General features: G+C 38.1%; 1 protein-coding gene across 1 annotated transcript; it reads left to right on the top strand.

The window, feature by feature from the left end:
- Positions 1-7,572: 7,572 nt before the first annotated feature.
- On the top strand, positions 7,573-10,797 carry LOC127127306 (probable glucan 1,3-beta-glucosidase A). Its single transcript, XM_051056454.1, has 10 exons — positions 7,573-7,838; positions 7,942-8,057; positions 8,421-8,540; positions 8,666-8,851; positions 9,069-9,227; positions 9,305-9,474; positions 9,566-9,721; positions 9,820-10,172; positions 10,293-10,472; positions 10,544-10,797. Exons 1-10 carry the CDS (start codon positions 7,763-7,765, stop codon positions 10,624-10,626), a joined length of 1,599 nt encoding a protein of 532 aa, XP_050912411.1. The 5' UTR covers positions 7,573-7,762; the 3' UTR covers positions 10,627-10,797.
- Positions 10,798-11,979: the final 1,182 nt, after the last annotated feature.

Below are 11,979 nucleotides of genomic sequence, written 5' to 3'. Positions count from 1 at the left end.
TCAGAGTCGGATGAAGAAAGCCTTTGATCAGAAAGTGCGTCCTCGTTGTTTCCAAGTCGGAGATTTAGTGTTGAAAAGGATCCTTCCTCCTCAGACAGATCACAGGGGCAAGTGGACTCCTAACTATGATGGACCGTATATTGTCACCAAGGTTTTTGATGGTGGGGCCTTAATGCTTGCAACTATGGATGGTGAAAACTTCACTTCCCCTGTGAACTCAGACGCAGTTAAAAAATACTTCGCATAAAATAGACCCGCTGGACAGTAAAAAGAATAGTCCAGGCAAAAATGGGCATCCCGACGAACCAAGAAAATGAAAAGGTTCGGGCAAAAATTAGGGATTAAAAATGAAAAGATCGTACACCCGGTAAGTTGAAAACCTGAAAAGGCAACTTAGGCAAAAATGGGTATCCCGGTGGATTGAAAACCCGAAAAGGGCGATCCAGGCAAAAGTTAGGGATTAAGCGAATGACTGCGTTCTGAGTTAGTTCTGAATCTCATCTCATGTCGATGACTGGAAATTTTCGAAAGGTAGGAAACAGTCCAATCACCTTTTCAGAAGGCTGATCATCTGGAGGATCTTGAAGACGGGCAAGTCATAGCAGAATTGGAACCCAATAGAAATCCATTTCACATTGCCATTAGATTAATTTCTGTTTTTATCTTTTGTGCGATTACCTCTTTCCAGGGATTGCTTCCTGATGTAAATGCCTATTCAGAGGCCATTCAATCAATAAAATCATGTTATTCAGTATATCTCTGTTTTCATTTTCATTTTACTGTTTTGTTTGCAAAAATGACGTCCGAATTTTTGATAAACATTGCATCATGACACATAAGGGCTTTACAGGTACATGCTTAATAAACATTTAAAATTGCTGTAAATTTTAAGTGCTTTGGATCGTCTATTCAGAACAGATACCCTCGAGGCATTTCCTTAAAATCCCCTGCAGATGACCGTGAATATCTTCCCCAGTGAAGTCACCAACAGACGAATTCAGTGTCTTATCCCTGCAGAGCTGATCAGAGTGTTGGATTCTTCAATCCCCAGCAGGTTCTCACCACCGTACTTCCCCAAGCGGTTGTTTTAGAATATACACTCCCCAGTAGAGTTGACAGTGCCAGATTGTATACCCCCAGCGGAGTTGACAGTGCCAGACTGTACCTTCCCAGCAGAAGCGGCTGCTCCTTAGAGTTCGAGGCTAGATCGATAATCCCAATGCCAGATCCATGGTTTCTTTCCTTGAAGCAGAACCTCGGTACCGTATCAGTGTTTGCTTCCCCTGCTGAGTCATCTCTCGCAGATCGTGGTTGCCAGAACCACTATCGCTTTCCCCAACAGCAGGTTTTCAGTGTCGTTCTCTCCCCAGTAAGAATCTCGGTATTTCGTCATTGCTAGAACACCGTGTGGCGGGTCATTTCCCCACAGAATTCTTTGCGCTGTGCATCTCCAACAGCCTTGCCAGAGTCCAGAAGATGGTGATGATTTCCCCAGTAGATCCCCTTGCCTCAGCTTGGCATTCTACCCAACATTTCACATCCCTGCATGTAGAATCATATTGCATTGCATCCTTCCAAATCGCGTAGCATTTTCATTTTCATGGAGCATTACGCCATTGAAAAATTCAAACATACGCATGTAAGCATAAAACATTCTCGGTATCCCAAGTGATAAGCTAGAAGTTGTTTCCAGTACTCAGACTGAAGATTGTTCATGACCCACCTTGGTTATCCCCAGCAAGTGTCATCGGCCCATGCGTCGCCTTTATTATCATTCCCTATTTCTGCCAATGTTGACAGGCATGAAGTCTTTCCGATGTTCAGATCGAAGAAGTTTCCGACGTTCAGGTCGATGCAACTTGTGGCATTCAGGCCAGTTTTCCGGTATCCAGACCGAAGTGGCATTCAGGCCAGTTTTCCGGTATCCAGACCGAAGTGGCATTCAGGCCAGTTTTCCGGTATCCAGACCGAAGTGGCATTCAGGCCAGTTTTCCGGTATCCAGACCGAAGTGGCATTCAGGCCAGTTTTCCGGTATCCAAACCGAAGTGGCATTCAGGCCAGTGTTCCGATGTTCAGATCGAAGAAGTTTCCGACGGTCAGGTCGATGCGACTTGTGGCATTCAGGCCAGTGTTTCGATATTCAGATCGAAGTGGCATTCAGGCCAGTGTTCCGATATTCAGATCGAAGTGGCATTCAGGCCAGTTTTCCCGATATTCAGATCGAAGTGGCATTCAGGCCAAGTCTTTCCGATGTTCAGATCGAAGAAGTTTCCGACGTTCAGTTCGATGCGACTTGTGGCATTCAGGCCAATTTTCCGATGTTCAGATCGAAGTCCTTTCCGGTATTCAGACTGATGAGCGGCATTCAGGCCATGGTTATTTCTGTGCTACCATTTATTTTGGTATCCAAGTTAACATTCTTTTTCGGTATTCAGACTGACTCTTACCGTACCAGACGGATTCTTCTTTCAAGACCACCTCTTTGCCGATTCTGACAGACATTGTCACTTCACTTCACTTCAGTGCAAATTTTTGGGCTTTTATTGTATTCAATCCCTTGATACCTCGAAAGTACGAAAGCAGCTGCCATCTTCTTTCCGGGTCTCCAGTTGATTGAATAGGGGCAGCTGTAATACCCCAAAATTTACCCTTCATTTTTCCTGGAAGCATACGCTTTACACCTCATGCATGCATTCATTTTTAGGTCATTTATCATTAGATACATTGCATTTCATCATGTCAATAAAAAAAAGAGAAAAAAAAATGAAAAAAAAAGTTAAAAATAAATAAATAAATAAAATATAACAAATTTTTTTGGACTTGGGTCTCCCTCATTTGAGCCCACAAAACCATGAAATTCAGTCTATAAATATCAAGGCTTCACTTGAGAAAAAGGAGGAGAAGCAAAATCACTCTGAGGTTTCCTTGGAACAAAACCCTGAGGAAAAAGATAGTGAGAGAAGAGCTAACAGAGTTTAGAGCAGCCTCCAAACCCTGAAGGGAACTCAACTGCACAGAATCACCTTTGCCTCACATAAACCCTACAGATTGTTTTGTAAACCTCACGGGTGCAACTCAATTTCAATCAAGCTCTCCAATCAGGTTTGCCTTTATTCCCATTACCTTTTTCTTTGAAGTTGAATACTCTGAATGTTTGAGGTATGATGGATGAATTTCATTAGGTTTTTGCCCACGGGTTCATAATTATGTATGAATGTATAAATAATGCCTTGAATGCTTAATCGTTTAATTTCTGAAGTGTATGCCACAGGGTTTGAGGTTTCTGAAACCATACTGTTATCCATGAAAAAAATGCTTATGGTGTTTCACTAACCCTTTTGTTGAGTTTTTGTGAAGGCTCACATGACTTTTGCAGGGATAACTTGCGTGGTTTTCCACTTTATTTGTGGGATACCCCCTGGAGGTTTCATTCCGATTACCTGTACTGACTCACTTTCTTTGATGGCATTAGCTTGGGAGATCCCTGGGTTTCTTCCTCCTTTAATTGCTGTTACTTCGGATCTTTATCCGTGTGGTAATTTTTTCCTTTTCTCGTACTTTATCGCTTTCTTAGCTGGAAGACCTCGGTAGGAGGCAATGTTTGAGCCCCTTGGTGGCATTTTACTTTGAGATACATGTTTTGTGTTTTGTATTCATATCCCCACATGTAGCGCGGTTCCTTCGTCAAGGACTGCCTGTTTGCCCTCGAGCATCCCAAACCCTAAAACCCATAACACACGTTTACTCCTTCTACTACAGGCGAGTAAGTCTCCAAAGGTCGAGCATCCGGTAGATTGCGTAGTGACGTCGTTCGTCCAAAACCCAATCCACAACCCCGTAGTTAGCCGAACTACGGCTTGCTCTGATTCTCATTTCAGATGAGATACGTAGGCATAAGACGCGATGTCTTAGCGAGCACACATCCCCCTAACCCATAGGTCAGTCAAGCTACGAAGACTCTGATTCTCATATTCAGATGAGATACGTATGCAGTGGATGCGACATCCGCGCGAGTCATTTCTCTTAACCTTTTTAGTAAATAAACACATTAGGTAAACCCATACCCTTTAGACAAAAACCACAAAAGTGGATCCCGTAGAGTACTATGGATGCGCAGGGGTGCTAATACCTTCCCTTCGCATAACCGACTCCCGAACCCAAGATTTGGTTGTGAGACCCCGTCTTGTCCTTTCCTTTTTCAGGTTTACTTCGAGCGTTTCCTTTCCCTCCTTTGGGATGAATAATGCACGGTGGCGACTCTTCTGTCTTTTTCTTTCGCCGGTTGTTTTTTCGCGCACTGTATTTTTCAGGTTGTGACACCCTACATTCTACTTATGATCAATCATACTTGAGAAACAAGAACCAAATGTTATGCTAATGCTAATAAGATGATATACTAATGAATGAGATGATATGCTAGGATGAATGTATTCAATCGGTGATCCAGGGTCAAAATTAGGGCGTGACAACGTATTATTTCCTTCATCCATTGAGCATAAGGTACAATGGGCTCTTCCCTTGGTGTCTTTAGGATTCCCTTATTGAGTTGTCCCCAAGCATGAATGATCATCTGGATCGTAGGATGGTTCATATTTGTTTCTTGTAGGATGAAACCCTCCAATAATTTATCTTCAGGTTTATACGCTAAAGGATGCCCCAATTTCCTTGCGGCCAATATAGGGTTATAGGTTATGCATCCTCTTAACCATACAAGAGGTACATTAGGAAATCCTCCGCAGCTTAAGATCATATCCTTGTGGCTAAGAATCTGGGGGAATCACAAAATGTCCTTTTGATTGAGTGAGACCAAATATTGGGCTCACTTGTATCCGTTCACTTCTTCAATAGTGGTTATATCCTTAGACAACTGCGAAATAAGCCACTTATAAAGTATAGGCGCATAACGCATCAACATGCCTCTCCTCTTGGTATTTCTTTGGTATATGGTATAGTAGACATCAACAAGGAGAGCAGGTACATGATCTTCATCTCCAACTTTTACGGCCAAAAATAGATTGATGGTTGTATAATCCACAAAGTCCTTTCCGGTGGGAACAAGTATTAATCTGAAGGTATTGAGGATCATAATGTTATCCATGGCATCCCACTGTAGGGAAGTAGCAGAGTCATACACCCTTTTCTCTAGATATTGTATTAGAAATCCTTTGAAGTCTCCATAAACCCTCAAGTTAGCTTGCAAGTCAGCTTCATGGATGCTAAGGTGATAAGCCATTTCCTCTATTATATGACGATACCCTATCATTTTGAATGGGCACTTCGTGGGTTTAGAAATCTCTAGGATCTTGTCAAACTCTTCAAGAGTCGGAGCCGGTTGGAAATCTTGAAACTGACAACATCTAAGTGTAGGATCAAAGAATTATGCTAAGGTAGTCAGAGCTTCCTTTTCCACAGGGACACTCAAGATGTCCAATATCTTTCCAAATTTGTAATTCAAAGAATTCTTCATAACTTTGCTCAGCTCATGGCATAGTTCCTTAGGTTATCAGCCTTGAGTTCCCTTATCTTGAGTTGAATGGTTTTCCTCTTACCAGATTCCATTATACTTTAGGGTGCTTGGATGATGATTAAGAATCCTGAAATGAATGAATGCAAAAAATGATTTTGATGATGATATGATTTCTTGAGTTTTGGTTTTTAGGATAGGCAAGGGTAATATGCAAGTATGACTTAGGTAAGGTAGTCTTATTATAATCGGTTAGCTCTACGTTTAGACTATCCAATCTCCTCACTTGTAAGATATAAGTTTAATATAGTAACTCTGAAGACAAAGACTATACCATTGCTTTACCATGAGAAGGAACAAGTCTTCCTATGACAATCCTTTGGGATAAATCTTATCTAGGCAGGACCTAGTAACAACCCTTGGGGGTTGGTAACATATGGTCACTATGGATGAAGTGACTTCTAGAAAAATGGTTCTTAGAGTCATGGACCACATCTAAGTTACCAACATATTAAGGGTTAGCCCTACTATGAAGATATCTTTGAGGGGTCTATTATGAGTGTAACTTCCATGTATCTTTGAGATGCGGAACCTCGCAGAAAACATTTCAGTTCTACGTCTTAATTTAGGTTTTTCTTAAGTCGGGGTTTTAGCTTCTCACATAGTGACATTCCCATCCATGACATGGCAATATGAATAATAAAATAATAATATCATATGAATGAAAAATAAAACATATAATAAAAGAGAAAACCAATAAATAAAATAGAGAAACCAAAAATAGACAGACACACACAAACAAAACCACACAAAACCCTAGAGCTAGAGGTTAGGATGGACTCCCTTTAGGGAAGTAAATTCTCCAGCAGAGTCTCTAGTTGCCGTGGCTGGAAAAATACAGAGTCACCACCCTATTTTATCCGTTCCTAAGGAACACATAAATAAATAATGATAAAACCTATGATTAAATGGAGAGACTAGGGTTCAAGAGTCGGTTAAGCAATGAGAAGGTGTTAGGAATCCCTCACTTCCATTGTACTCAATGAGATTCTCCTCTAATCCTAGGGTTAGTGTGTGTTTTTAAGGGAATGTTTGCCTACATTTTTTTATCTTTTTATTTATTAAGAAAATGATATTATTTAGAATAAAATAGTTTGATTTATACTGGAGGACACAAAAAATAATTTTCTAAACTTCAATCCATTGTATTGAGACTCCTTACACAATCAAGTTCTTCATCTTCTATCGAGAGAAATCGAAACACATATGAATTTATACTCGTCTCATACCTTGACTTTTCTAAAAATACCATATTTCGTACCAATACCGAATATCAGGTACGTATTCGTACATTTGCAACTCAGAGTAAAATATTAAATTAACTTAAAATTTTTTTTGGAATAATTATACTTTAAAATAATATTAAGTAAATATAAAATAAAAGAAAATAGATTGAAAAAAAAGAGACAAAGACGGTTGAGAAAGAGATGAAACGAAAGAAAAAAAAGAGAGAAGTTTTTTTCACCCACTTTTCTTTTATAAAGACACAAGTTGATTGAAATGTGTTTTAAATGAGAAAAATTAATTTAATATTTCATTCAAATAGTAACCGCATAGAAGTTATTAGAATACAATTTTTAACTTTTTTTTATTATTTACAATAAATTAAATTAAGGGTATTTAAAAAAAACAAAGATTAACCCAAAATGATATACCCAATATATATATATATATATATATATATATATATATATATATATATATATATATATATATATATATTAAGAGATTAATTACTATATATTATTAGTGTAAAAAGTTTTACAATTCATCACCTTATTTTATAAGTTTTTAAAATAAAAGTTAAATATGTTTCAATATTCAACGATTTTTACGTTATCGATTCATCACCATCATTCATTTGCATTATTTTATAGATTTTTAAAATAAAAATCAAACATGTTTCAATATTCAACGTCTATGATTAATTTATAGTATAAAATCCTTTTATACCATAATGTATTTCAATTAAATTCATATTTTATTTTATTTTATTTACTAAAATATTAACACCTCTTCCTAACCCCACAAGTAAAATTTCCCTTTTAAGACACTTTTGTTCTTATCTTTTATACTCTTCCCACTCTGCAATAACCGAAACAGTAACTGATGAATTGTGTGAAGCAATTCCCCAACATAATCACCTGAGTGATAAGGAAAGAATTGCAAAGATTCACCGCATTTTAAATGGATTATGCATTTTTGCTTTCTGGGTGCTTTTGAAGCCCGCATTCTTGATGGAACTTATTTTTACCAAATGGGCATGCACATTCTTACTGTCTTGTTTTCTCATCACTTCTAGAGTGTATTCAGGTTAGGTAAATTCTGTTTAACTTCGAATTTTCATTATAGTGGTATGTTATGAGCCTAATATCTTGTTTCTTGTGGTGAATTGATTGTTCTTGTTTCTTTCAAGTGGAGGGTTTACTTGGAGATTCTAAAGTTAGAGGAGTGAACTTAGGTGGGTGGCTGGTTATTGAAGGTTGGATCAAACCTTCATTGTTTGATGGCATTGCCAATGGAGACATGCTTGTGAGTTACTTTACTTTTATTTCCTCATTTTTCTGTCAGATTCTTTATTATGTGTTAGTCGCCGTTACTGGCTTTGATCTTTGAATGTGTCTTATGTTGGTTAATTTGATCCTCGTGTGTGTCTTCTGTTAGCCATTCTGGCTCACAAAATTACTAACAGAAGACACATTCAAGGATACAACGACAACAACCAAGTCTTATCCCACTGAGTGGGGTTACCTACTTGGATCATGCTTCTATTCTAATCATTAATCTCGAGATCTTTCTTAATAACTTCTTTTATAGTTACACTGTCTCACACGTTGAGAGACTAAAATGGCTTATCTGGATGGTTAGTGTGTTGATGGTACTTAAAAATTGTAGGATGGGACGGAGGTGCAGTTTAAGTCAGTGACGTTACAGAAATATGTATCTGCAGACAATGGGGGAGGAATGAATGTCACAGTTGATAGGGATGTTCCATCTTCATGGGAAACATTCAGGGTAACATGTCTATTGTCTTGTTGTTTTCATTTTGATAGATCTTTACTAAGGAGATATTTTGTTAAAGTGATATGCATAAAGAACTTGAAGTTTTATAAAAAGATTATATGTATCTTCTGTTGCAGTTGTGGAGAGTATCACAATCAGAATTTCAATTCCGTACCGCACAAGGTCAATTTCTTACATGTGATGTTGGAGGCTGCACTGTCTCTGCAACAGCAAAATCGCCTTCAACATCAGAGACATTTGAAGTTCAGCGTAACGAGAAAAATAGGATTCACATCAAGATAAAGAACGGGCCCTATATGCAGGTATTTGTTTGCTTTCAATAACCTGAAATTCGATTAGGTCTATATAAAACGTGATAATGTTTTTGTGCCGAATTCTTTTGTCATAACAAGAATAAAATGAAAAAAAGTATAGTAATTGTGTTTTGAAAAGCATGCACTGTGTTTCTATCAACCACTCCGCCATGTTAGTCTCTCTACAAATCATTTCACATGAATGCTTATACCACTATCTTTATAGGTTACAACTGGAAATCAGCTCATAGCAAACTATCCAGGCGTACCGGGATGGGATGATAATTCAGCCACATTTGAAATGACAATTGTAACAAATGACCTTCATGGAGATTATCAGCTAGCAAATGGTTATGGACATGATAGCGCAGAGGATGTTCTTCGGGTAAAATTTTATACTGTAAATATTTCTCTATATAGTTATGCTTTTGTTGCGCATTATTTAGTTTTCTGTAACTGCAGAGGCATAGAAATAGCTTTATTACAATAGAGGATTTCAAATTTCTATATGAACATGGAATAAATACGGTGAGGATTCCGGTTGGATGGTGGGTTGCTTTTGATCCCGATCCTCCAAGTCCATTTATTGGAGGAAGTCTTGAAGCTCTAGATAATGCATTTTCATGGGCACAGTAGGTTTTAATTTCTCCTTATTTATCTTCATTACTTTTGTCGCAATTGGAACTTTATTCGCCTGTAACAATATGCCTAAATATGTTGCAGAGAGTATGATATAAAATGCATAATTGATCTTCATGCTGCTCCTGGTTCACAGAATGGGATGGAACATAGTGCGAGCAGAGATGGATTTACAGGATGGCCAACTTCTCCCGATTACATTTCAAAGTCATTACATGTTATTGAGTTTTTAATTTCTCGGTAAAGTTGTTTCCTTTTCACAAACTTATCTGTTGAACACAATTCGTGTTAGAACATAGAATCATTAAATATGTTGAATTCGGCTTTCTCCTTTGCAGATATGCGAAGCATCCTGCCTTGCTTGGAATTGAACTTTTGAACGAACCATCCGCTGGCACAGTTCCCTTAGATATTTTAATTTCGTACTACAAGCAAGGCTATCAAATTGTTCGGAAATACTCGCCGTCGGCTTATGTGTTAGTGTGCCAGAGAATCGGCAATGCAGATCCTTTGGAGCTTTATCAAGCCAACATAGGATCTACCCATTTAGTTTTGGATTTGCATTTCTACAACCTTTTTGACGCATTCTTTGTTAATATGAGCGCCAGGGATAATATACAGTACATATACAAAAATAGGGAAAACATGTTGCAGGCCTTCAACGATTCAAATGGTCCACTCGTTTTCATCGGTAAGACAATTCTCCTTGCTGTTTGTTTCACAATTTAAAGCCTCGATCAAGTACATAATAATCCTTGAATGCATCAGATGATTCACAAATTGAACTTCGAATCGATAACCGTGGTTTCAGGAGAGTGGGTGAATGAGTGGAATGTGGCGAGCGGATCGCAAACAGATTACCTGGAATATGGAAAGGCACAGTTAGATGTGTATAATGCAGTGTCGTTTGGTTGGTGTTATTGGACTATAAAGAATGATAGGGAGCACTGGGATTTTGAATGGAACATTAGGAAGAACTATCTTCAATTTGGTAAGAAGCATAAATTTGCAGTTGCAGATATATTTATGATATTTTAAACAAAATGGCTGTTTGTTTTGCAGGTAACTCCCCCAGAAAACAGAACATATATACTCTGGGATTGTTTGGATTGGCTTTCACCTGGTTTTGTCTTCACTTTTTGTGACACAACTTTTACCTGGATTAATAGCATATTTGAGGCATCTGGTACAATTTGCTGAAAAATTGTAGTTGGAAAATGCAATAGTATAGGTTGTGTACCATTTTTTATGCATACATACTCAAATTAAGCTTAGAAGTTTGGTTGATATTCAAAGACATTATTACTTGTGGTCTATATGCTTAAATATGCTAAACTATGGGCAATGACCCTCTCCCGTGGAAATGTATGTATTTCACTGCATACCCAACAAAGTACTCATAAAATTTAAATGGTGATGATTAGTACATGTAAGGGAAATGGGAGATGATCCATCGATGAAAATGGTTCAGATACAATATTAATAATAAGTGTAATAAATAAATTATGAAAGTATTAATAACATTAAATTACCGTAAGCAACATGCAACTTCCTCTCATCTGCTTTATCTTCCAAAAACAACTCTCGTCCAACTTCGAGTACAGGTAGACCAAACATGCGACCCCCCAGTTATATTTGTGAATCACAATCAAGTCGATGAAGCATTGAGTGTACACCATATCGACATAGGTTGAACTTTTGTTCACAAAAATGGATGTACCAACCAAGAACAAGAGATAACACTTCAACGCGTAAGTCCAATGGTGGTAAACCTGCATATAATCACTTTCAACATCCATACCCACTGTAGATGTTCTTTATAAAGTTTTTTCAAAAAACTAAACCTAGCATGATCACCTCTTGTGGCATCTGCCTCTTTTGAGGCCTCTATTGGGTCAGTCCCCAAATGGGTGACCATCATCTCGACCGGTCCTTTAGCGACCCAATAATTTTACCCTTATGGGAAGATGCAGGAGGCATGAGAAGTCATCAAAGATGATGGTCATCTTGCCTATAGGAAGGTGGAAAGATGAAGTCTCTGAATACCACCTCTCAGTAGAATCCGCCTGCATGTCGTGGGATGTGTTCATGTATATAGCAAAACATAAATCAACAAGACCAAAATAACATAGAACATACTTAAAGGAATTAGCAGTGGGCTGCCACAATTCCAATATCTCCTGTCCATGGTTTACTGATTTTAAACACGTACAATCATGTAAAAAGAAAATATTACCATCAATAATAATTTAATTAGTTAAAACGTATGTATTGCAAAAGAAAAAAAATATACCTCTCCTTCCCAAATATGCCTAGCAGCATGATCTGTGTAGAGATGAAGTAAGGAGGTGTCAAATGGACCTCCTGAATAACTCTTTAATGGGTCAGTGGCTTCCTTCTGATCTTCAGGGGCTTCAGGGTTTATTGCATCATCTAGGGACTCGTGGTCCTGTGAAGTGGATGCCTGAGAGAGGAGGTTACGAGAAGAAGAACCTAGG

This window comes from Lathyrus oleraceus, chromosome 3 (genome assembly GCF_024323335.1).
Source record: "Lathyrus oleraceus cultivar Zhongwan6 chromosome 3, CAAS_Psat_ZW6_1.0, whole genome shotgun sequence".
In the NCBI taxonomy this organism is placed as follows: domain Eukaryota; kingdom Viridiplantae; phylum Streptophyta; class Magnoliopsida; order Fabales; family Fabaceae; genus Lathyrus; species Lathyrus oleraceus.
Note: the sequence above shows the minus strand (reverse complement) of the source record. Positions and strands in the feature narration are given on the sequence as shown.